General features: G+C 38.8%; 1 protein-coding gene across 3 annotated transcripts in view; it reads left to right on the forward strand.

Annotated features, from left to right (window-relative positions):
* Positions 1–11,067: 11,067 nt before the first annotated feature.
* Gabrb2 (gamma-aminobutyric acid type A receptor subunit beta2) overlaps positions 11,068–27,483 on the forward strand; it is a 219,372-nt gene continuing 202,956 nt past the window's right edge. The window contains exons 1-4 of one of the 3 annotated variants that reach the window (XM_028864279.2): positions 11,068–11,406; positions 12,548–12,773; positions 12,904–12,995; positions 13,941–14,008. In XM_028864279.2, the coding sequence (XP_028720112.1) occupies positions 12,697–12,773; positions 12,904–12,995; positions 13,941–14,008 (237 nt within the window). In that variant the 5' untranslated portion in view covers positions 11,068–11,406; positions 12,548–12,696. Of the gene's footprint in view, positions 11,407–11,686; positions 11,860–12,547; positions 12,774–12,903; positions 12,996–13,940; positions 14,009–27,483 lie in introns of those variants that run through there. The other 2 variants (XM_028864281.2, XM_028864280.1) reach the window with 2 other exon arrangements.

The following is a 27,483-nucleotide window of genomic DNA, read 5'->3' on the forward strand; positions in this document are numbered from 1 at the left end:
AACATTGCCTTCTGCTGTGTGTCCTGAACAAAAGAGGAAGCACAAAAGCTAGCCTGTTTGTAGATGCAGACTCAATATTGCTAGGTATCTACTTGAAGTTACTATTTTTTGAGGAAAGAATTCATAGGGATTGCATCAACATGCCGATGGTTGCTGGTGGGTCTTTCCAAGTCCAGGAGCCTGACTTCCTATCTTCAAGAGTTGTTGTAAAAGACAGATACCTAATTAATTTTAATCTTTAAGTTTTAGATATTTTTCTCTTCTCCAAGGAAAACCAAAAACTTAAATTTTAGTCGTGATAGTATCTTAGTGGTTTATTTTCTCCCATCCCTTTTATACTCCCTTTTTCCATATGGAAGGAAGGAGGGGGCAGACAAGTCCTTAAAGTCTACTTTTACCCCTGGCTCTTATGAAGTAATAAGCAATGAGATGAAAATCTGTTACATTCTTACAGGTTTCTTCCTATAAATTCTTAACTACTTTCCCACAGTAATTTTATTTTATTGTTTTAAGTGCTGAGGATTGAACCCAGAGCCTAAAAAATATTTTGCTTATGCTTTCATATTGATCAGCTCCCAAGCTATCCATTCTGATTTTGAAAGGGTCTGTGATCTAAGCTTTTAGGCATCAGTCTGTGAAAATTTGTACTAAGGTTAAAATGACCTAAGAGGCCATGTCACACACTACAAATGGGGGACCCATAAATATGCATAGGAAACACTACTTTTGTAAGAAGTGTTGTTTTGAGTGGTTGCTTCTTGTTGTTGTTGTTGCTTGTAAAATCTTACTGTGTTTTCCCGGCCCTGTTAATTCTTTTCAAGTCTACTGCTCTTTAAATTATAACTCATCATTATTGTTTAGCTTCCTCTATGGTTGCTCTGCATGCTTCTCATGCAAAGTGGTGTGTGTGGCAAAGCATCCATTACTTAGTATGATAAAAAAGCTCCCTTATCTTTGATTAAAATAAAGAATGAAAAAGCATTTATAAGGGCTGAATTCTAGAGCACACTGTCTAGCTACAATTTGGAATCTCCTGATATGGAGCATCCTACATCTTAGCTGCCTTGGTAGCTGTTTATCTCTTCAACTTACGCATACATTGCATTCATGCAAGACTTATTTCAAGCTTTCCCATAGCTCATTAATAACTGCAACCATGTCTTGGCCATCCTTCAGGGTCCATTTCCAAATAGTTAAATGTCATTTTAATCTTTCACATTTGCTCCCAACAAATTCTGATTTCTTTTCTTATATCCAACTAAGATTACAATCCTTTTGATTAATGGTTTTCCTATTAAATTAATATCATTCATGGTGTCTATCTCTTTCTTGCTGCTACAATTAAGCTCCTTAAGGGAAGAAGCATGAATTCCTGTCCTTTTTCTCTGAAGAAAATTCACAGGTACATTGAAGCTCAGCATATTCATTAAGTTGCTGAACTAGACTTTTGGGCTCAGGTACGGAAAGATGTCATTGTTTTCAGAGAATGTTCAGGTTCACCTCGTATCTCACGTCTATTGATTACCTACACTGCTGATATTTTATAATCACGGATTCTACAGAGTTAGAAGAAATTCACTTCCGTTTAACTATAGGAATTTCTCTTATAGAGGCTCAGTTGTTAAACATTGCTGCTTTTTCAGAGGACTGGGTTCAGTTCCCAGCACTGATATCGTGGCTAACAACCACTTCTAACTACAGTTCCAGGGAACCTGCCATCTTACTCTGGCCTCTGTGGGAACAAAACACGCACATGGTATACATACACCTACACATATTCCTCATACACACTAATAAGAGCAAAAAGAAAGTTTTTTTTTTTTTAAATAAAAGATGGGAACTTTTGTTATAGAAATGACAGCAAGTTCTTGCCCAAATTTATGCAACAATTCATTTGTTTACATACAACCTACATTGCTTTTTGTCAAATCCGGTTATCATACACTCTGCTCCTTTATTAACTTTCCTAAATGTACTGATATTTAAGTTTTTTGTTTTTAAAGGAAAGCAGAATCTCTACATTTGAAGAATAAGAGTGGTAAGACCATTGCTTTATATTGGGACACCTAAAACCCTCAGTTAAAATGGGCAGACAAGTCTTAGAAAAATGTTGATGATATCTGAGCATCAAATGGAGACTTCTTTGGTGACATAATCAGAACCTAAAGGTAAAACAATTTTCTCAGTCTGTAGTATGATGCAATTTGAAGATATGACCATGTAAATATCCAAAACCATCTGGAAAACCAGCCACAGCCCACATTCTGAACAATCCATGTGCTGAAATGTGTCAGATCCCCAAAGTACTCATTTCTCACAGTGAATGCATACTAGCTCCAACAGTTAATCACATAGCTGAATTCTCATAAGAATAATTATATTTAAAGATATATACATTAATAGAAATTGGTTGTTGAGGGGGATTTCTGTTTAATATTAACTTGGTCTTTAAGAAAAAGCAATGGTGTTGTTCCACACTTTCACACAGCATAACTCGGAGAAAGGTTTCCTCTTGCTCCTCTAACTCTTTATCTGAACTAAGCCTGCATTAATCTTCTCAGGAACTAAGAATAAAGCACGGATTTGTGCCGTTTCTGTGATGCTGCTAAGGCAAATGGAAGAGAGCAGTGGCTAACACAACTCACTCATGATGTCCAGGTTTGAGTAAGCATTCACTTTCAAACCCTTCACCTATGACTTATTCCTTTTTGCTCTAAGGTTTTGCTTAATCTCAACACTTTGACACCTGTCAAATATTGTGAATTAGAGACAGTTTTGGAACCTGCCTCAGAGTGTGGAGGGAAAATTAAACAGAATACAGATCTACTAGAAAGTAAAGTGTCAGGAAAGAGTGGTTAGCATCAGCAGTGACTGTGTCCTGGGGGCTAATGATAAACATGAAAGACTAGTTTGTTGAGTTTTCAAGATATGGTCTCATTAGTACTCACTATGTAGACCAGGCTGGCCTCAGACCCTCAAGAGATCTACTGGACTCTGCCTTCCAAGTGCTGATTAAGGACATGTGCCACAATGCATGACATGAGGGAATATTTTTATTGTTAGAGAAAAGTCCATTGTTCCATGTGGTATATTTCATATAAATGATTAGACAACAAAAATGTTTGTTATAGAATTCATGCATTGGAAATTTTATTTAGGATCTGGGATGATGGTGCAGGAGGTAAAATGAATACTGCCAAACCTAATGACCTGAGTTTGGATTTCAACCACCCAAGTAAGATGTGGGGTTGCATTTCCATAATAACCAGAGGGCAATGAGTGTAAGACTCCAAATGTTCACCAAACAGCCAGGGCATCTGAATTGCTAATCTCTGGGTGAAGTCAAAAGTCCTGACTCAAAGAAATAATAATTATAATTATACAATTTTATAATTATAAAGTGGACAGTAAGTAGAAAAGATAACAAAATCGACCTTCACTCTCTACAGGCACTCATATGTGTGTGCACTTTGTACACCCATGTGCACACATCCCTGTATACTTAGTATCCCAACTTTTGGAATTGAAAAGCTGTTAATCTTCTCAGCTCTGTTGACCATGAACAGCTGGTGATCATTGTTAGACAAGACCCTGGCTGTGAATAAAGACAACAGTCACAAAACGGAATTGAAAAAAAAAATAATAATCAAGGTCTTGCATGCACCCTGACTTTTTAAATTGTACTTAATATTACTTTACTCTAGATATTTAGATTTAGCTTTTCATCACTTGTAACCCCAACAGCACTGAGTAGCAACCTACATATGCTTGGAAAATTATATGATTAACAAATTGTTGGTGGTCCTTATAGAAAAAGCAAGCAGAGTGAGCAAGAACTTGGAATGTACTCCTGATGAATCATAACTGCAGTTAAAACTGTTATGAACACCTGATACATGATAAGACAATTCACTGATCTTGGTGACTAACAAAATGAGAGGAAAACCACAATATGTTTAGCCAAGGAGCTACTTTGGTAAGGCACTTGATACATGAGTGGATATAAAAACACAGTCAGCTGTAGACATACGAAAGTATGAAGAGATGAAGTCTGTCTGAAGATAGAAATCCTTCCAGCTTTTTGTTTTCCAGGGCTGGGTTTCAAACCAATTGTCTTGTATGTGTTCATTAAGCACTTAATACTAAGCTACTTTCCCAACACTTCCATGGAGTTTGAAAGCCATTGTAAGCATAAAATCTTTAACATCTAATTTTTGTAGGTCCCTTGACATATGATAAAGTATATTGAACATATATTTTCAATATTAATTAAAACTGTATAATTGAAGACATAGTATTAGATGTTAAAAGATTTAACTAAGCAGTCACTAGTTCCAGCACAACGTGGATTGTTTTGGGACAGGTTTTCACTATGTAGCCCTGGCTAGCCTGAAACTATTATGTAGACAAGGCTGGATTCCAACTCAGAGACCCTGTCTCTGTCTCCCAAGTGTTGGAATTAAAGATGTGCCCCACAATACCCAGCATCATGGATTTCTTTTTATTTGCTTTGGTTTGTTTTGCTTGAATGAGATTGTTTGAGACAGCATCTTGCTATTTAGTCCAGAGTGGTTTGGAACTTGCAATCTCCTGTATCAATCTCCTGATTGCTTGACTGTAAATATGTACCACTGAGCTTAGGTCTGACAGTGTGCTATTAGCTTTTAATTTCTGAAAAATATACAAATTTTTTAGAATTCTAACATTTTCGTAGACTCTCCAAAGGCTTATAAACTCCAGGGTCATTAGCTATCATGGCCAAGTGGATACATGTGGTGAAAAAGGAACACTAGAAAAGCCAGAAGACAGTGACCAATGTTCCAGAAAAATCCACATTATACACCAGATCATCCATTTTTGGACATACCTTATTGATTAGAGACCTAAAATAGAATGTGAGAAATTACTCCATAGTTCTTCCATGATGCCACATGTCTGCCTATCCATCAGTTTGCATGTATATATTGATAAGGAGTTTCTGTTTATTCCCCCCATTCAGGTTTTGAAAAACAGTTGCAAAAACAAAAACAAAAACAAAAAAAAGCTTCCTTTCCTTTCCATCCATCTCTAGCACTGGGGATGTAGTGTTTTATTACTGCTGAGACTTATGTGAATATAATTAGCATCCCTGCGGTGTCAGACTCTAGGTAATTTCCTCATTGAACAATTTGCCTCCATTTGAAGCATCGCTAATTTCATTTCCAACTTTGAGGTGCACTTTGCTTTCTGTATTCTTGAAGATCGATTAATCCGAAGTGGCTCTGAAAGATGTCCTACTTCAAATGATGTTCAATAACTCAAGCCTCCACAGTGCCTAGGGGTCATTTGATTCACAAAATGCAGAGCACCTTTGTTTGAGCTGAGATTTTGTTTCAGTTATATCAACTTAGTCAATGAGAGAAGCTGAGAGCTTCAGAATACAAGAATTTTATTTATCAGGAAGGGCCTTAGCCCTTGAATATTGTCTCACAAACTGTGACCTTAAAGATACTAGTATTTTGTTTTCTCATAGTGTGATAAAGGGGAATTGCCTCATATAGGCATATTGTTAGCAATGAATATATTACCTTACATAAAGCATTTGAAATGTTTGATACAATGACCTATTTTATTATTTTTTACTAATATGTTTCTAGTTAAACATTTTAAGTGATTTATAGCTTACTGTGTCCAAATATTTTGCCACAACCAAAGTTCAGTGTTAATGTCATCTGTTGAAGGAGATAGAGAACACAGTAAACATGGAATTCACACTTATTTTTCTTTAGAGAAAAAACACTGTTTTCAGACATAAGCTTAATATAGAATACATGGCATTTCAGGAGAATTTTTTTTTCAGGTCCTGAGAAGGCAAGGTTAGTCAGAAAAATAAATCAGAGGTGATTATATAACCAACACAAAGGTGAACCATATCTTATAAACTCATTTAGTCACACCTATTAGCACAAAAAAATAAATACAAATGCATTTATGTGTGGGACATATGGGGTGATGTTTCAATGTGTGTATCGTGTCTTTGTGTACATGTGTGCATGAGTAAACACATTATTGTATTTTATTTAATTCAGGCATGTACATGTGCTAGGGCATACATGAGGAAGTCAGAGACATCTGAGGCTTTGGTGTTGACCTTTCACCCAGTTTGAGGGCCGACCTCTGGGTTGTTTTGCTGCCGCATATGCCAGGCTCTCTAGCCCATTGGCTTCTCCCATCTCCACCTCAAATTTCCTCAGAGAAGCACAGGGAGAACAGATACATATGACTGGATCCAGTTCTATGTGGGAACTGGGAGTTTGAACTCAGATCTTCATACTTCCACAGTGTCATCTTTCCAGACCTGAAAAGACTTTTGTGTGAGTGTGTGTATTATTATTATTATTACTACTACTACTACTACTACTATTATTATTATTATCAGTTCTTATTCTCACATCACAGTTGTCCAGGCAGCCATATACCTTTCAACACTTTACAAATAGATCCAAGTTTGTGCTGTAGCATGCCCTGAACTAATATAATATATGTGTGTGTTTTATAAATGCATATGTATACATATTACACACTATACTTTAAGTCTACATATTATTCGGGGCTGTCTCATTACTCTTGAACATTGTTTATTTTCCGGACACTATTTAAAAAGACTGATCAATATTCAAAGCTGAGAGTCATTATTCATTTAAAAAAAACATAAATTCAAATGTTTCAATGGTTCAGCGAAACAAGTAACTCACTACTGTGAGTCTTTCCTCCCAAATAATCAGGATGCTTCCCCAGTAACATGCCAAAAAGAGTGACTTCTAGAACATCCAGATTTCCTGCTCTGGTCATTCTTCATGGATTAGGCTCATGTGTCAATGATCTTTTGCAAACATGTTGTCTTCTGTGTCTTGGAAGGGTATTAGTTGGTTCTAGAATAGAATACCAACAAAACAAAAGGGAAAAAATACATTTAAAAATGCCTTATTCTGGTTCAGGAAGATGAAAGTGAAATTGATAAAATATGGTTATGATTACACTTCCTAAAATTAAAAAAAAAAGAGGATAAAAGGAAAGTCCACAGTGTCAAGAGGTGGATGGTGCTCTGGACTCAGCCTAGTCCTCAACCCCTCAATTCTAAGCATTAGGATGCAGAGAGCCAACTATCGGGGGTATTTCTGCTTGCAACGTGTACTGAACATGGCCAAACTGAGTGTATCATAACCAGTATTTCTTGCCTTTCACTACTACCAAGTAGCTCATACTGGGCATATAGGAGTCACCCCAAAATCTTTCTTAACCCCCCATTCTCCAGATCCCACCTGTAAGTTTGCTTCCAGGATGGTAGTGACATCTATTTGTTTTTATCACCACTATTGTAATTCAGAGCAACATCATCTCTCATCTGCATTCTCCCCTAGCTTCAGACAGATTCCCTTACAGCCATACCTGTCATTCTTCAGTGTGATTAAGATTCATCAGCCACACTTCTGCTTCCAAACATCCTCATTGTCCCTTCAGTGGCTACTCTCGCTCTCATCCTCTAGTCCTACTGTTCTTTCTTCTTCTCTGTATCAGGATAACTCATCTTTGTTATTATTAATTAAATTTGCTCTTCGATTATTTCATTCTTATATCCTACATTCTATTTACTCCTACTCCCCCTTCTTAACTTTCTTCCACTTCTATCATAGTCCTCCCCTTTTCAGGTCCCCTCCCCTCATTCATACCATATGTCTTTCTGTTTCATTTTGTGACCCACTGATTTTTAGCTAGGATCATCTATGTGGCTACAGGTTTGGTCTTATCCACTAAGCCTGGTAGGTTCACTGTTTGGTACTCACTGAAGGTGATGACTTTACCTGCTCCAGAATCTCTCAGTTGTCAATAGTTCAGCAGAGTAGTGTAGAGTCCCATAAGCCTCTATTAGGTTCAGGATTATCTAATGACATGTCCAGTCTTGTTCCAGCTCAGTGCAGCTGAGGCTGCTGTGAGAGCATGATTACAATGGCTGTGTCACAACCTGAAGATAGCGTTTTTTTGCTAGCTCCCTATCCTCTGGCTTTTATATCGCTTTAGTTACCTCTTCTTTACATGTTAAAAGTTGCAGTATAAGCCAGGCGGTGGTGGTGCACGTCTTTAATTCCAGCACTCGGGAGGCAGAGGCAGGCAGATCTCTGTGAGTTCGAGGCCAGCCTGGTCTTCAAAGCGAGTTCCAGGAAAGGCACAAAGCTACACAGAGAAACCCTGTATCGAAAAACAAACAAACAAACAAAAAAGTTGTAGTATAAATGTCCTGTTAAGAGCTGAACACTCCTCCTTCATTTAGTCTAGCAATCTTGAGCAGCCCTGACTCTGAATTCATTATCATTCATTGCAACGAGAAAGCTTCTTTAATTTAGGGAAAGAGTGGTGCATTCGTCTATGGGTCTAGACACAAACATTTAAACTTCTATATCAATATAGACTAACAATGGTGATGAGGACCCCCAAGGTCAATTATACCCCCAAGAAATAGGGCTTTAACCAAGTTTAGAGTACCAGGCATGCATTCCCTCCTGTGGAGTGGGCCTCAAATCCGATTCAAAGGCTTTTGGTTACTCTGTAACAATTGTGCACCCATTGCACCCGTGAGCACCTCTTGCCTGATAACTGGGCACTGTAGTGCACAGGATTCACAGCTGTTGAATTGCCTTATCCCCCATAGCATACATAGACTGCATAGCACTTTCAGGTGCTGTGGAAGCTAACTAACACTTTCAGTTTCATTTCAGCCCAAGGTTAGCTTACCTTTCCAATTTCATGCAATGAATCACTGACTCAGTTACAAGCTTTACCTACACCCTCAGACTGAGTAATCTCCCCAAATAATGTAGACTATTTCCCTTGTCACATATTCAATCTGCCATTAGCTCTATGATAGCCGTTTGCCCTACTAGAATATAAACTCCAAGAGGGTGAGAACCATATCTGTTTTCAAAACTTCATTGTCAATGCTTGTCAAATAACATGTGTCTATGATAGTGAATGAATACTATGCAAAAGAATAGTGACAGGGAGTTGATGCTTTGTTGTCACTTCCTGTTTATATGGCAGATACTCAAAGATGACTATGAAACCAATTATGAGTGCTGACATTTTGCCCAGTGATTTTACATTTTGGATGCTGGATCACACTATCCATGACTCAATCAACCTTCAGATTGCATGTGATTTTCTTTTCCTGTTTCATATTTTCCTAAGTAGGTATACCAGCAAATCTTTCAGAGTCTTGGGACTATAGTAAGATCTGTTCTAGGTATGCCCATCTTATACCTTATAACAATAAATGTATTATTATTATTCCCTGTAGTTATTGATAAGAGATATAAATGACAGCTACCACAAAGAGGACAAACAAGATTCCTTTCATCTTTTGACATTTTATTTTCTCATCTTTTACAATACTCTTTTGATTTTCTTCAAATGGCTGCTCCTTTATTCTCTTCAGGCAAATTGATAATAATTGCATCCAATTTCTGTTCTTTCCATCTTTAAAGATGAGTGCCACTCAACAGTGTTTGCTTTCTTGTCTATTCATTAAAGTTTGCTAATATGTGTTAATCACATGACAAATGCTACTCAAACAATTGCATCATTCATCAGTAATCCAGTGGAGAAACTAGTGTTAATATTTATTTAGATTAATGAAGGAGACCACAGTTTAGAGACATTAATGTCTTGCAAAGTTGTTTCTAACTGTTTGGGAAGATCTATCCATAACAGATCTTCAATATATGCTTGTCTAGTCACTCACTGGGTCACTGCTATTATTTTGGGTGGATGTGAGGGTAGCTTGGGATTTATTTTGTTTTTTTTTGAACTTCTTTCTTTCAACTCAAACCGAAGAGAACCTTCCTGAAGGTGATAGATGGACAAAAAGAGTAACTAACAGTAGGAAGGCTGGGTTTTGAGATTTGTTTTTAAGAAAGAAGGAAGCTTTCTAGGACTTCATCATTAGGTTACATTGTCTGCTAACTACTTTGCGAATCTTTTGGTTACTGAAACATATTTCTCTATCTTCATTAAATTTAGCTTGAGTAATAAGTTTTCCTGTAAGAGCAAAGATAAGGAAGAGAAATCAGCAATCCTTCTCTGGCCCCAACCCGTGTGTGTGTGTGTGTGTGTGTGTGTGTGTGTGTGTGTGTGTGTGTGTGTGTGTGTGTTTTCTTTGTATGGGCTCCTGTATGTCTCCCAGCCTAGCAGTTCGCCATGCAGTACATCTGTACTGTGTTTATGGCGCTCTTCCTTACCTGTCTGTAACCTAGAAACTTCCTGGGACTATGAAAGCAAACAGCTCTTTCCCTCTGGTTTTGTCCTCCATCCTAGGGAAGCTATCAGATTCCTGCTGACAACCATCCCTCCTCCAGGGTTCCCTTGGAGTCACCTCTCTGAACTGCACCAGGATGACTCTCATTGTCCCGGGGCGGTGGGGGGTGGGGGAGGCATGTAGTATGTGGGTCAGGAGGGAGGCTGGACCTGGCCACAGTAGGGCTTCAGCTGGGAATCTGCAATGCAATACCAGCTGTGGAGCCTATGAGACGTGGGTTCCTGCTCTCAGCGGAGACCTGCTGGACCACCAGCCGGGTGTGATCTGTGTGCTTTTCTCTCTGACGGGCGCCGCGGGCGCTTGGAGGTCCCCCGCGTGGCAGCAAGGAGCTAACAGAGCGTGAGGTCCTGGATTTAAGAGTTGAGGCTGTCTAGTCTAAGGGTTAGAAACACTGCGATAAAAGCGCAATTTGCTTTCACCCTTCACCTGAATGACCTTGGACATGTTCTTCAGATTCTATGTGCCAATTTCTAAACCCGTAAAATGGGGACATTAAGGTGTCAACTTTGAGCTAATATTGCAGTAAGCATGGCTTTCTGTGCATAGTAGGCGCTCTGGGTAAATGATAACAAAGCTCAGTAATAGATACAGGGGTCCAGGACCCAGGGTTGAGCTCCGCCTTTGCACCTATTCATTACCAGGGAGTGTTTCGGGTAGTTGGGAGTACCTGCCCTGTTCCCTCCCCCTCTCCAAAATAAGCCAGGGAACATGATTCCGGGGCACCCCAGTCTCGATGTTCTCTGCAACCTCTTCCACCACCCTACCCCTCCTCCCCGCTCCCGCGCCCTGAGCAGAGGAAATGATTTTTTCCGTGAACTGAGTCTCAGTCTGGTGTCGGTGGTGATGTGCCTGGGGCAGAAGGAAAGGGGGCTAAGAAAGGGAAGAAGGGAAGTGGTGGCGTGGGGAGAGGTGACTTGGTGGCTCAGGCGGTCTCGTGCCTGCTTTCTGTGAAGCACTGGGCTTGGACGCAGAGGTGCAGTTTCAGCTGGCCGGAACGGAGCGGCAGGGGTGCAGCTCTGTTGGGCCACAGTAGTGGGCGGCGAGCTCGGGCGGGTGAGGTAAGGAGTGGCGGGTGGCTGGGACCACGATCTTGTGTGTGTGTGTGTGTGTGTGTGTGTGTGTGTGTGTGTGTGTGTGTGTGTGTGTGCCTTGCGTGTGCGTCCGCGAGGCGTGGGGGACTGGAGGAGCGCATCCCACCCCTCCACCCGCCCTCGCACTTGGTGCCTCTTGGCCCCGCACCTGCGCTGGAGCGCCAGTCACCCTCTGTCCCTCACACCCCCACCTCCCTTGCCCCTCAGTCAAACCTCACCCTGCCCACTCAGAGTGCAGAGTCAGACCCAAAGCCGGTGAAGCCTTTGCCTGACTGCTCCCCTCGCCCCCTCCCCCCTCCTGCTATAAATAGCCAGGCTAGCGGGTCAGGAACATCACAACGTCAGAAACCAGGACCCCGAGGTTTTCTTCTTAGGGAACAGGGGGCAAAGGGTGAGCAGGAGGAGAGAGAGAAATCGCTCGTGAGTAGTGAAGAAAAAGCTTGTCCCTTGACTCCCAGGAAAGACTAGCGTCTTTGAATTCCTGTATCCTTCCTCTTGCTTCTCACCCTCTTTCTGATTCTTTCATATTCTCAATCCACTCCCACCCCCCCCCCCCCGCTCAAAATCCAACATTTGCTCAGCACTCCTCCCATTGGTTTCTCGTCTCCTCCTCGGACTCTGGTTCCCGCTGCTCCCCTCCCCACTCTTAGTGCTCCCACCCCACCCCCACCACCTCCACTTGTCCCAGGCAGGGGACTGGTATTAAGGAAATAAAGTTCAACTCCTCGTCCCTTTCAACCTGCTCAGACCAGGAGTGGGACTTCAGGCACCCATCTCCCCAGCTCCTTACACCCCATACCTCCTAATCTTTGTTTTTCATATTTAAGGACACACACACACACACACACACACACACACACACACACACACGCAAATACACATCTCCAAATCCCACCACCCGTAAGGTACAAAACTACCTTCTGCAACAAAAGAAACTTACCAGACGCTCTGGTTGCTTTTGTCTTAAAGAAAAAAAAAACAACAACAACAAAGATTCTACTTTGGATGCACTTCTGGGGTGACAGTTTAATATTATTCAAACATGTACATATTACATACATATATGCTTTTCTTCCCTTTTCCCCTTTAATTTTTTTTTTTTAACAAGGAAATCTCGGTCCCCGGCAGCCGCCGCTGCCCCTTTGATGTTTTGGTACGCCGTGCGCATGCGCTCCACATTAGAATTACTGCACTGGGCAGACTAAGTTGGATCTCCTCTCTTCAGTGAATCCCTCAATCCCATCAAAAACTAAAGGGATGTGCAGAGTCCGGAAAAGGGGCTACTTTGGGATTTGGTCGTTTCCCTTAATCATCGCAGCTGTCTGTGCTCAGAGGTAAGTGGCTTTTTCCTTTCTCACTTGTCAGGGCTCTGTCTGCATACCTCTCTGTGAGCACGGCTGTTGAAGATGCCGTGTGTGCTGGCTTCTTTATTCATTCCTGTTTATTGTCATTTTTTTTCTTTAGTGTCAATGACCCTAGTAATATGTCGCTGGTTAAAGAGACGGTGGACAGACTGTTGAAAGGCTATGACATTCGTCTGAGACCAGATTTTGGAGGTAATGGGATTGCCTTGCAAATAAGAAACAGCCCAGCTCCAGCTGAAGCTGTCTTTGGGGCTTTGTGTGCGCTCTCTTCCCTCTCCTTAGTTGTGGGTGCATGTGGTGTATGGAATGTTCCCCTATTTTACCATGCTGAGAAACGACCTAAACTTCAGCCAGTTTGTCACTGTCCAGCACTTGAGAGGTCTTTTAAAAATGACCCCCTTAGCGTGTAATCAGACTTGGTAACTGCTTTCCATCTCCTTCACCATGATAAATCTTTGTTGCCAGTCTGAGCTTTCCTGAGATACAAGCCCTTTAAGTTTACTTAACGGTGTGTCCAGGGCTGTCTTGTAATATGAGTATTTTTGAGGACAGGATGTGCGGGTAGTTGGCTGAGAGATGGCCTGAACTCCCTGTGCCCACCTACTTTGGAAGAGTTCTGGCCATGGTTTAAAGTGGCTCATGTCTGGGTACTCTCCAGTCCTCTAATGGCATAAGAGAGAATGGGGTCTGGGGCATGGAGAATAGAGATAGCAGAGGGAGAGGATATCTTGCTCTGCAGCCCCAGATAAGCTAGTGTGAAAATTTAATTTTGCTTCAGACTCTTAATGGGACTCAGAGAGTTAAAACCTACACACAGAAGTGTGTGGGTAAAAATGAGAAGGAGGGGTTTTCAATGCACACATTCCTAGGGCTACAACATTCTTCTGCTGCTGTGAGTTGTATGAATTCCCATGCTGAGGCATCGACATGTGTAGACACAGCTGGAATGACGGTCCCATCAACACGTGTACATATTCCTAGAAGAGTGTTCCCTCATTCTTTGTGCCAAGGAGTAGGAAAGTGACGAACATGAGGATTAACTTTAGAGAGGGGGTTTCGGTAGGGTTCCTAGTGACAACTCTTGTCTTGAATGACTAAGTTCTGAGAAGTCATGTGACTGTCCATCTTGGTTTGCAGGTCCCCCTGTGGCTGTAGGAATGAACATTGATATTGCCAGCATTGATATGGTCTCTGAAGTCAATATGGTGAGTATTAATGTTCATAGCTATGCCTCTGCAATCCTTCATTTGGGGATGGGGCAGTGTAGTCACTGGGGGTGTGGTATGCTTGAATATATGTATAGTATGGGGACAAGAGCATGGTATTATTTTGCCCTGGAATTCATGGTATATGTTCTTATAGAACAACTCATTCTGGTTCTTAGCACTTTTTTTTTTCCAATTTGGATCCAACACTGTGTCTCAATACAGAGTGAGTACTGTAGTGGGTAGCGACCTACCTATCACTTAATTTGTGAGTTATGCCATTAAATAAATATCCTTTTAATTACGTGGAGTGGCCAAAATAATTTCACCAATAGAGTACAATACAGCACACATTCACTTGTAAAAGGCAGCAGTATGCTGGAGGCCCGCTGCAGACTCTATGGTTCTGACAGCTTCTTGGAAGCCTCAGTTTGTCAAGGGACAATTCTGGGTTTGGAGATAAGTCATGGGAAAAGGGAGATTTGAATGTGACAGAAAATGTATCAGGGACTCTGTCTTATAAACTAAACTGTAACAAAGAGACTAAGTAATTGATCTTGGGACATTGATGCCCACTTGTTGCTTTGGGAAAAAGCCTCTTTATACTTAATGACATTCAGCATCCCCACCCCCCATTGCTCTCCATCTCCTTTAACCCCTTCTTGCTATCCCAATGAGATAAAATAAAAGCTGGCCACTATATTTCCAAAAGGTAAGCTTAATAGCAAGTGCACTCTCTTATTGAATCAGCAGTGTTATTCATCATGTGTACCATGCTCCTACAATTTACAGAGAGCCACACTCAGTACCTCTTTGGATAAAGAACAAGCACTAAGAAAGAGGAGTGTGGGAAGAACCTGTGTTCTCCAACAGGGAAGCACTTTTGGGGGGGTTTGCTTCATGCAGGAGCGCCCCCTGCTGTCCATGTTGGAGCACTACGGACATGCATGACAAGGACAAGTGTCCCAGATTCCCCCACTTAAGTCAGGGGCATTTCTCCAGTGAATCTCTCTCTCTCTCTCTCTCTCTCTCTCTCTCTCTCTCTCTCTCTCTCTCTCTCTCTCTCTCTCTCTCTCTCTCTCTCAGAAAGTCTGTCTATATATGCTGAACCTTAATGTAATATTCCAGTATTCCTTTCTGATCTGATAGCACACAGCACAGTTCAGATTGTTCTATGACGCCCTCCTATCCTCCTGTCTGCAAAGTGGACGAATAATTAAAGAAGGAGATGAAATGTGTAATCTTTTATACAAACACTTCTATGCCAGCCATTGGGACATGAAATTTAGGACATACTAATTAACTCAAGAGGTTTGAAATATTAACCTAGGTCTCATCTCAACTTGACAGAAGTTCCTACACTCCCAGAATTCAAAGAGGCAACTCATATAGCAATCACAAATGCTGGGCAGAAATGATCTAAAGGTGTCATAAGATTCTGACCATTTTACAGAAACTCAAGGAGGTTAATCAATTAATTCAGCAGTGGTTTAATAAGAAAAATCACATTGTAATAGTTGTTTTATTGTATGGTACATGAACACAGAAAAAATACAATATTGGATGACTAGGAAACACACAGGTGATTTCCTTTGCATGCATAGAGAATGTCTTTCTTAAGAAATTTATTTTCTCAGATATGCAAATATTGACTTTTGTGGGATTTGAGAAGTATATCAAAATAAAAATATAAAATGTCCTAATCTGGGTACCTCCATGATCCTAGGTACTTGACTCTAGATTGAACTGCTAACTGCTAACTTGAAAGTTATATAGAAATCAAGTAAGGTTTTGTGTTTTCTAAGTGTGATTGCATCAGGCTAATATCTCATCTATCTTCTTTTTGATTTATGCCCCTCTTCTATAATAAAATACTATTTTACCAACTCCGTTAAAACATCACAAAAGGATATTTTGTAGAAATATAAGAAAAGGCATCTATGAGATGAGGCAATGCTCACTAAATGACACCAGGTTATGACAATAGGTTAGATAAGAACTTAGGTGCACTATGACCTTACATGGGGTATAATGGTAAACTTTTTTTTCTTCATGAATTTCATTGATATTTTCCCCCTGCATGCACCATTTTGGAGAGGTATCAGAAGTGGACACAATGCCAAGACCTGCTAGTCAAAATATAGATCCAGCTGAGGCAGGGTGTCATCACTTTGAGCTATTTACTGTTGCAGAGAAGTCATGGGATGTCGAAAGTGCAAAAATAAATGTCAGCTTGTAAATGGGACAACATTGTAGCATTAATGATTTGAAGCAAGTGTGAAAAATTCCAAGCCAGATTCCTTTCTTAGCTTAATGCTGACACTCATGGATTTGTCCAGCCACACTTTGAGCTGTTGAAAAAGCTTATATTTACTTCAAGCTATCAGTCTTGTTGACCTAAAACTAAAAATATTTTTGTAACATATGTTGCTATTACCTTGTTTCTAAATATGGTTATTCTCTAGGAAGCAACAGATGAGTTAGACCCCCATTGGTAGCTCAATATAAGATGTTAATGCATATTGTATAAAGGCCTATAAGGGTTAGGATGTTTTAGTTATATTTAGTATCTAAAGAATGGTTGGTTATTTATTTAAGTGCAATCTCAACGTTGATTAACACACACATTTCTTCCTCAATATGGCTTGTGAACCAGTACCTGGTAGCTGTAACTTTTAGTATGGTGCATCTGCCTTTGAAGAATGAGAGTCCCTAGACCATTCACTCATTTGAACTGAAAGAATAAAAGTCTGTGTTGAAGTGATTTTTTTGTTTTGTTTTTGTTTTGTTTTTGTCTTGTTTTACAGATGACAATGGTATCTTGATCAAAGGTGTTAGATGCCGGCTCCATTTCTTAGTCACCCTGAGTTTATTCACAGTCAAAAAGGTCTTAATTTCCTTAAGTGTCAAAGGAGAGCTCTGTTCTACCATCCCAGATAACTACCAGAATTAGGAAAGTGGCATTGGCTGCACTTAACTTAATGATGAGTGAAAACCAGGCAAGCACTCAAGGTCCCCGATACCCACTCCTCCTGCTGGCCTGGGTTCCTGTGCAATGGTCTGCGCCTCATTAGGTTGCTGTTTCTTCATGGTTGAAATAAGAAGGACACGTTTAATTGATTTCCATCTCCAGGTTACATGTGTCTCTAGTTACACTTGTTTGTTATGGTAACTGTTGAATACATTCAGGTTTCAGAAAAACTTTAGAGAAATGTAGAAAAAACATTAAGGAAGTCGAAAATTTCTAAACAGTGTGTAATTTTGAGTTCCTAGGAGGGTGGTGACTGTGTGGCAGGCTCTTGACTTGGGTGACCATTACCCAGTGGAAGATCTTTGGAAAACATGATCTCAGTCAGAATGCTGTTAAGCAGGAAGCTTGGCTCTGGAATGAAATATTTTTAGATGTCTTGGTTAAATTGGCAGGAATCTTTTTGTTAAGATTCTTTGATGAAAAGTGCATTTTACGATTCAAATTTGGCTCTGAGAATTATGGACCAAAATAGCTTTTTTCTTCATTTGAGGCAGATTCTTCATTTTGAAATGGCACATTTGCCAACCAACTGAAGCAATATTTCACTTTTCAGGAAAGAGTTCTAGTAAACACATTCACAAAATTACCTTTTTATGGAATGGCAAATGAAGAGAAGTAATGCTTTAAAAATATACAGATGTTTCTTGTATCGCCAGCTGCACAGCTTAAAATTTCATTCAAGAAATAGTAATTTAGCAGTTACTATAAGCAAGATATGTGTAAGGCCTGATGGACAGAGCAACAAAGAAGATCACCACTCTCCTGACCTCATATAACTTTATATTTGAGGGTGCATTACTCGTCCATTCTGCCTCAGGTTCCTACATTTGCTTCCCTGAGGCTTATCTTTTCTTTCAGACCTTTGTGGAACAGCCAAGCAGGTGCCTAGTGTTCTTTGTCCACCATCAGTCTGTTGTCACTTCTTAATTTCAATGCTCGTTTAGTATTTGGCATGTCAAGTTGGCTTATTGGCTCTGTAGTTCACCTGTCCACTTCTATCTTGTTGATGAATTACATCGAAACAAATAATATTGTCTCGGCCAGCATGGGACATTTCCAGCATTGAATGAAGAATCCATTTTCAAAGCAGAAATTTGTTATCATTGACTACCACCCATAATGTATATATGTGGGGAAATAAAGCATAGAATCCCAGTGCTTGATTTGATGACATGCACCATTTAAAACAACAATGTCGAGTGAACCCCAATGTCAAGTGGTAAGTGTTTTGAAGGAGGACAGAGCATTGTAGAAATATAGAATAATGATGAGCTACATAGAGGTCCAAATGGAGGTTAGAGATCTGTGGATAGTTGCTCCAAGCAGAAAGTAAAGCTAGCATAGGAGAGAACATGGCAAAGGAGAAAGATATGGTGTCAGGGGTTTTCTGGGAGCTTTAAAAGGCTGGTGTGATTCTGGGGACCATGGTGAAGCGTTGGTGATGTAGTCATAGGCAGTGATCAGATTATGCAGAGAATGTGCATGCATGTGTGTGTGTGTGTGTGTGTGTGTGTGTGTGTCTGTCTGTCTGTCTGTCTGTCTGTCTGTCTCATGCAAGAGCTTGTTATTTTTTCCAAAGAGAGTGAGAGCCCATGGAAAAATCTTAACAGAATAGCATAGTCTGACTCAAACCTCTAGAAGATGGGTGTAAAGTGAAGGAAGCGAGTAGAAGTGGAGAAAGGTCTAAAGAAGATATGAAAACTAACTACAAAGGCTAGGAATCCTTGGTGAGTAATATGACTCTGTAATGGAGGAGATATAAAACCCATTCACTTACAGATAAGAAATGATAGGGTTTAGATGGATCCCAAGATTTTGTCTGTCGTTTATTCCTATGGAGAACGTAAAGGCAGTGGAGGCTAGAAGAATGAAGTGTGGGTGTATTCAGTTTGAGCAATGCTGAGTTTTCTGTGTGCATGTAGCATTCAAGTAGGGATAACTGGTAGGTGACTGAGAAATGGAAGCATACAGCAGAGAAAGAAGAATGGTTGCCCATGGACTGGAACACTATGGGAGGTAACTGGGACTTATGACTATGAAGGGAAAAAGCAGGGAAAGATAGGTAAAAATGGAGGTCTGTGAGCACTGCAGTTTCCATGGCAGAAAACTGAAAGAGCTCAGAAAAGAGACTGATCAACAGCTAAGATGCAGCCAAGAAGTGACTGGTGCAAGAACCATCAGTGAATGACCTGGAGGCTGATGCTCATGAGAGTTTGAATGAAAAACAAGCGGACAACTGGGTCAGGTGTTACCAAGATCAGTTTAGAGAAGTTGTGAGAATTGTCTCTCAGTCATGGTGACAGGAACATATTAACAAAGCACATCGAGAAGCATTTCAGTGATTGGAGGCCAACTGCACTTTTGAGGAGAGGAAAATGGCTAAAAAGAAAAAAAAAAAGAGCCATATGTATGTTAGAAAGAAATACCTTTCAGGAGGCAGTAGGTAGAAGAGCCAAAGCGTGCTTGACTGAAGACTTTCATGCTCTCTGTGTCACAGGAGACATTTTCCTAATGAGAAGAGGAGGCAGGACGACTATTGTGGAATAGGTAATGGGGGTCGCTAGGCTAACTGAAAAGGGGATGAAGCATGAATGGATACTCAGTGGCCGCAGTTTGGATTAACTGTAAACAAATTATGTGCAGAAGCTCTTCTCAATGTTGGCACATTACCCCCTTCCTCCTCCTCCTTTTCCTGCTCTTCTCCCCCATTTTGTCTCTACCTCCATTCCCACTTTCTTCCTTCCTCCCCACTTTCCTCTTCTTCATATTTGTTCTTCTTTTCCTCATCAACTTCCTTCCCTTCTTTCCCCTCAGGGTTTTCTTTTTCTATTCCCATTCCTCTTCCTGCTGTTCACCTTTGTTTGCATCCTTCTTCTCTCCATCTTTTTTCCTCTTCCTCCCTGCTGTCTTCCTCCTACTCCACCACCTGTGCAATGTTCAGCAATCACCATAGTCATCACCGTCTCATTAATATGATAAAATAATTATATCCACTGTTTACCGAGTTCTTATGCGGTCATTGTGTTATTTCTCATTATCTCATTATCCAACCTCCCAGAAAAACAGATCATTACAATCAACTTATTTAGGAAAAGAGAAACCAGAATTGCAGAGATGAGGAGTGACTTTTTCAAGGTCACACAGGCAGCAAATAATCACGCTCACATCTCTCAATATTAGCATCTCATTTCGATTGTCTTTTAATATGGAAAAGTCGAATTCTTTGGTCATTTTCGTTCCACCAGGACACTGTTTGGTTTTAATTCTTCTGAGGTGTGTGTGTGTGTGTGTGTGTGTGTGTGTGTGTGTGTGTGTGTGTGTGTATGTGTGTGTGTACGAAAACAGTGGATAGGTTAAATGAACCAGTCATTTATGAGATGTTACTGTTACTCCTTTCCCTGTGTTTGTAACACCTCAGTCTAACAAGTCATTCCTCTACTCAGGTTCCTTATTCAGTGTGTATTGAATATGGTCAAGTGACTAAAGGAAGATTTATCTAAGATCTCAAGCAGTTGAGGAAGCTGATTGTATAGGGTTAACTTCTTTCATTGTTAATAAATGTCAGTCATTGACATGTCTAATTGTATTTTAGTGCTTCAGTGATGTGAGTCTGGTGACCATAAAGGTTACTAATTTATGATAAATAATTGTCATCAGTGTTGCTGACTTGATTTTCAAAAGCTTTAAACTGTTTTAATGATTTCAAGCTGTGGGTAGGCACTGCATGAAAAGACAATACTCTTTCATTTTCTTTGTTCATTTTTAAGACCCCTGTTTCTTTCTGTTTTGTACTCTTCCATCTTTCCCACGTGACCTGAATGCAATTCCATCACAATTTCTCTTGCTGGGTATTTAGCAAGGCTTTGCTTGAATGGGAGGTGAATTAAAGATCTGACTATGGGCTTACACTGTAAAAAAGGCAGATGGAGGGATCTTTCTTCAATGTCATAATTTAGAAAGGCATCCTATATTTTATTTTTCTCCTAATCCATTACACAGTTACAGAATCCCTACAAGAATATAAATCAGAGGAAACACTTTTTGGAAGGATGGGTTCTTGTTTTTTATTCATTCAGAGCGTCTGAACTTTGGCACTCCTGGTATGGGGGATCAGCTAGCTCTCTTCTGGAGGGTTGTCCTGTGTACCATAACGTGTTCAGCAGCACCTTTTGCTTCTACTTATTAGATGCAAGTGGCAACTACTAAATTAGGAAAACCAAAAAATGGAGAATCTGTTGTGTTAAGAATAGCATGCTTTTGTCTTCAAGCAAAGAAGGAAAAGCATTCTTACTGAATGATGTTTTTTCTGTATTTAATGGCCATTCTCATTTATGTTCAGAAGTCTATTGTGGGTAAACTATTTAAAAACACCCAAAAAAATCTGCATCCTTGTTAGTTCTTTCAAATTGCTTTCATTTGTGTTCATTACATTTTAATTCTTGTTCTTATTCATATTTTGCAGAGTGCTCTTAGTTATTTTATGGTATTATAGAGTGCATTTTAATTTAATAGGACAGAAACATTTTTACAATTATGGTGATGAGAATACATAACATCATTATCACCAAGGCAAACTAGTGTTTGTATGCATTCTTTCTATAATTTTGTAGATGTGCAAACATATGAATATATTTATTGATCACTGACCTGTTATTCATTGACTGCTATTAGAAAAACAATCTGTTGTATCTATTTAATAGAGGTATACAATTATGGCAATTGATTCACTAAAAAATAAAAGAGCACATAATGTAATTTTATGCTTCATTAATAATGATAAACAAAATATGCAGAATGGAGAACTGTACTAATGCATCAGTATTAGCTTGACTCATATCTACACAGCTATGGCATTCTGTGTTTTTCTAAAATTACTGTGTTTTTGGATGTATACATGCACTGAAACTGATCATTAAAGAAGAAAGCAATGTTTATGAGATTTAAAAGATATAAAACCAAACTTCATATGTTTCTAGTCATGCATCTTATTTGCCAAACATATACTATATTATATTACTCTATCATATTGTATATTACTCAAGGAGATAAATGGGTTGTCACAATCTATATGGAGAAGTCTGGAGAGGTGTTTTGCCTGTTGGCTTTTGCTGGCAATTTTGTTAACATGCTCTAGGCATTTCTATTGCCAACTCTCATTTCCTTGCTCTGTAAGTTGGCACCTAGTGTCCATTTTCCTGCCAAGAGGTCTTCGCTAAAAAGTAATTCTCAGGCAATTGAAGGTGATATAAATTTCCTTCTAACACAACAGCAACAATTAAATTAATGAAGTTTTAAAGGTGGATTAATGTATATCTTAGGAAAGGGATATGTGAGTAAGCTGGGGAGGAAGACCAGAGCTTGGGAAGCCAGCCTTTGCAAGTACTTCTGATGCTCAGCACAGGCCTGACGATCTCAAGATGTGCAACCACCAAGGGCTGAAGTTTTTGACTGTTATTGGACAGCTTTTTGGAAAATTTTCATCAAGTGCTGACTAAACATGTCCCTTGTTGGTAAGGTTTTATCATAGTTATTGAGGTAGATTTTACATTAGAGTTAAGCCTCTCTTTGCAAAATAAAATTCGTCTTTATTGCAGAAGCTGAAAATGAGAGGAAGATAGAGACCATCTCAGATGATGAGACAGGAATGTGAACATGCAATGCACAATGAAATGCTGAGGATTAATTCATACTGTGACCCTCTAGTTTTTCTGTGTTAGCAGTCATGTCTTCTGAGTCTGTGCCCAAAACCTTATTTAGTAAGTGTGAGGCAGAACTTCACTTGTTTGAGAGCTCTCAGGAATCACAGAAGTAAACATTGTTAGAGTATGTCGTTCTTTTAGAAACACTAGTTTACAGTGAAATTAGAAGTGAATTTGGTATTTTCACCATCAAAGGCAATGAGAAACAATTGACGAGTCTCTAACTATGATGAAAGCTTTTGCAACAACAAAGTGTGCTGTTCTTGTCAGAAGACCTGATTTCAATCACCAGTGCACATATCAGGTAGCTCCCAATTGCCTGTAACTCCAAGTCCAGAGGATCCAATGTCTCTGGCTTCCTCTGGAACTTGCATTCACATTTGCATACCTACACATAGACACACATACCATGTGCATGCACATAATTAAAAATAAAATATTTTTGAAATGTAAGGTCTGGATGGTTAAGCACCTTAAAGATGAGTAATTTTTCAGCACCCAATTTGTTCAAATTTATTAATCAAAAATATTTAAAAATATTTATCTGTAGGTTTTTACATGGCAGTGATGTGACTCAGCATTGCATCGCTATGGTAGAACCCTGAATGAAGCACGAGACTTTTATCTTGGCTCATGGTTTTAGAGGAGATAGTCCATAGTCATTGGGCCTTGGTGCCTGGAGACTGTAGTGGCCCAGTAGCCCATAGAAAAAAGAGGCTTATTCACCCCATGGCAGCTGAGCAGATCACACTGCTGGTGACCAACCTTCCCCCCTCTAGACACCACTTCTTAAAGGCTCCACTCCCAGTTACTACTTTACCCTGGAGACCGAGGCTTCAACATGTAAACCTTTGTAGACATTTCAAATCCAAACCGTAACAAGACATTTTAATTAAATAAACAATTAATCAAATAAATAAATAAAACTCAGTATTCCCGCCATTATTTTCTTTTAAAATTTAGGTGGAACTATTTCTACTTTTATATAAATCCTATTATTTTAGTCTCCTATTAAGTATTTCAGATACACAAATCTGGCTCATAAATGTCTTCCTCATAATTATTAATATAGAAATACTCATGGTATTTCTATATCTGTTATAAATATATTTGTGAATAGCTTACATAACTTATTTTATATTGTTATCTGAGAGCATCATAAAATCACTGTAACATTATATATTGATATGCACAGTTTATATATTGACATACAACAAATTTTATCACTTTAAATCTGCTAATTAATAGATTTTGTTATTTTTGGTCCATCACTTCATTTTGACAGGAAGAATTTACTATTGATAATTATTAGAGCTTTTAATCTTTTATAATAAATACAAATTAAAAACTTCATTCCACAATGCCAGTTTCATGTTCATGTATTTTCTGTGAAAACTATTGCTAATATTTATTTTATAAAGGTGTTACAGTTTCATAAGGGGCTCATGGTTGTTTGTATGTAGATGAGCAATGACATTTGTATAAAAACATGTTATATATATACATATATATAAACATGTGCATACATAAATATACATATTTATGAATGCTAAGGTGCCTAAATACATTGTGTAAGTCCATAATTTAGTAACAAAAATTATATTTCATAATTTTGACTACATTTATGCCCATCATTTTACACGGCTCCTTTTTTCCTGGGATTTCTCTCAGTGCTTAATACTATATAGAAAATCATTTATTTTATTTTAGATAAATTACACAAACACAATTAATCTAATAACTGAAAGAATTAGCTGCTCATTTTTATAGATGCACAGACTAAATTTTGAGTAATTAACCTGTCCATAGTCACATGATAATAAAGGCCACCATCACTGCGGTTTAAAACCTTGGGCTGTTTGACTCTAACAATATATATATATATATATGCCAGTGTATTTATGCACTAATATATTATGAAACATACTCAAATGTTATATTTAAACAGGATTTTATTTTTTAAAGACCTGTAATATTTTGACTCTATTCTCATTTCAATACTGGTTTAGAATTTTTCAATTTCCATGAAGATAGGAATCTTGTTAATAATCATGTAAAATTCAGCTCACTTAGCCGGGCGGCGGTGGCGCACCTTTAATCCCAGCACTTGGGAGGCAGAGGCAGGCAGATCTCTGTGAGTTCGAGGCCAGCCTGGGCTACCAAGTGAGTTCCAGGAAAGGCGCAAAGCTGCACAGGGAAACCCTGTCTCGAAAAACAAAAACAAAAACAATCAAACAAACAAAAATCAGCTCACTCTTTTTTTCTGTATTTTCTTTTGTTAACAGCAACATGAGGTAGTGGAACTTCAAAAGAGAAAATTAAGTATTTAATGTTTTCTTTGACTATATCCACATTTTTCCTACCTTGAAGCGTCTAACATCTGAAAGAGAAAAAAATAGTATTTTTGAATGTTGTTTACTCTTCTTACAAAGCAGGGCTTGTTTATTTAAAACAAAGCTTTGCCTATTCCTGTTGTTTTGAGACTGTGGTAAATTAGATTGACAATGAACTGTACATTTGAGCACCTAGACATTCAGTCAATTACAAAAATGCTTTTTAAACATTGAGCTTTCTTTGTGAGCATGCTGAGTTCTCAAGAGTTGTACTTCAAATCTTTTATTTTCTTCTCTTTGTTTGGACTTCAAATCTTTTATTTTCTCCTCTTTTGTTCATTTGCTAAGGGAGGAGATGGCCAAAGTTCTGGTCTTGTGCTTTCTAGCTAGGCATGGTCTATGACTGCAATGTGTCTCAGGAAAACTCTTTTCACCATTAATCTTGAATGAAATGAACTATGGGTTCATTAAAGAAGCAACACAAGCAAACTTTCCTGCATGGCAAAGAGCTTTAAGTATGACTGAACAGCTGTGTATGAGTAGCTCATCCCCATTTCTGTACTCATTCTTCAGTTCTCGTTTGCTTGCTGATTTTATGCTCTTGTATTTTAAAGATGATACACAGAGAAGAGAGTAGGATAGATTGAGGGAATAATGAACACAGCAGGCTTGAGTCTGAAGCATGTCTTCACTACCTAGGATAAAGAAGGCTGTGGTTTACACTATCACTGACTCTTTCTTGGTATAAATGTATGAAGTATTCAATATGCACTACATAAGGATGTGTCCATAACCCAGAATTGGCTTTTGATTTTTCTCTTTCTCCCCACTCCCCTCCCTTTTTTCTAACTTTACCTAAGCACTTGCATATGTGAACCACACCCTCTACCAATGACTCCACGCCCAGAGTTTGCCCTTTTGAATTTAGGTAATATAGAATCAAATGTATTAAAGTATATGTAGATTTTCTTTGTTCTTTGAAGCTGTAATGCTTCATAAAAAACAGTTGAATTTGAAAGAAAATTAGAAACTTGGTAAATGCACTGTAATTTTGACCTGTAACTGGGAAATTATTATGACTAATTTTACAACTCATTTTATTGATTAATATCTATGATACAGTATAATTTTAAATTCATTTCTTATTTCAAAAAACTACGAAATAGGTTCTACAGTCACATTCTGTGGATGTGGATTGAGGATTTAGAAGATGAAACTAGGGCCTAATTACAACCAGGACAATACAGCTCTATGTGTGATGCTTCAGAAAGTGTTGGGAGCAGAGTTGAAGCCTGCCCCTGCCCCACCCTGAAAGTTTTTCTCACGTTAATAGAAAAAGAATTTGCTAAGAACTGAGTGGATGTGCCCTTGCCATAGTCTCCAAAGGTGATGATTATTGGTCTACACTTCAGCTTGGTAGGCAATCTTTGGGTAGTCCACAAAAATGACATGAGTAGAAGATTTAAAAAAAAGTTTGTTACACTGTGAAAGCATATAGGCTCAGTCAGTTAGCTATGAATTCTGCTAGTAATTATCACTTTCAGCCCCAGTAGGATTTGTGAGTAAATTGGAGATTATAATTTATATTTTTCTTAGCTGTTGTACATTAGCTTTCATTCCTGAGAAGTGAATTCAGTTCTTGCTCAAAACAAAAATGTGCTCAGAAGAAAGTATTTGCTAATCCTGGGAATTAAGAGCAAAATTAGATTTTGATTAAATTTTAGGAGAGACTCTTAGAGCCAAGAAAAATCATCCCTCCACATCACACTTGCCATTTTTATGGGATGACACCTCTCTTAGAATGCTCTGGTGATTAGCATTTCAGTTTCTGCAAAATAATAGCTACATGTGTGTCAACTCAACTCAAAAGACTTCAGTTTGAGCAGATGCATTACTAAGTTCTGGAAAGTATCTATTGTAGAAAAACACACATATGATATCTTTATCTTTAATATACTTTATCTAAATTCCACATGGATTGATAAGAAGAAAGTCAGAAAAAATGCCATGTATATTCATAATTCTCTTTACATACACATATATTTTACATAATTGCCAAGTTATATATTGTGTATATTTATTTAGAAAGCAGAATCCTTCAATTGAAGTATGCTATCAAATATTAACAGATTAATTCTACACTTATGAAATAGAATTTATACCAAAAGGAAGACACCAGAAGCCCCAACTTTATCCTTTATTTGTAGCTGATAAAATTTATATCATGGGACAGCTTTCCTGAGTTCTAGAGAGTAGTTTTTTTTTTTAATTTGCTAATGGAGGAATTGAAATGTGTATGATACCTTTCAGTTACATTTTATTTGTAAATTCTTGCTACATTTTATTTGTAAATCAAGTTCATTTCTCTGCCACACAATTTTCTCCATATTTTAGGACTTTTAAAAATCTGGA

The sequence above is a fragment of the Peromyscus leucopus genome, chromosome 8b, assembly GCF_004664715.2.
Source record: "Peromyscus leucopus breed LL Stock chromosome 8b, UCI_PerLeu_2.1, whole genome shotgun sequence".
Taxonomy (NCBI): Eukaryota; Metazoa; Chordata; class Mammalia; order Rodentia; family Cricetidae; genus Peromyscus; species Peromyscus leucopus.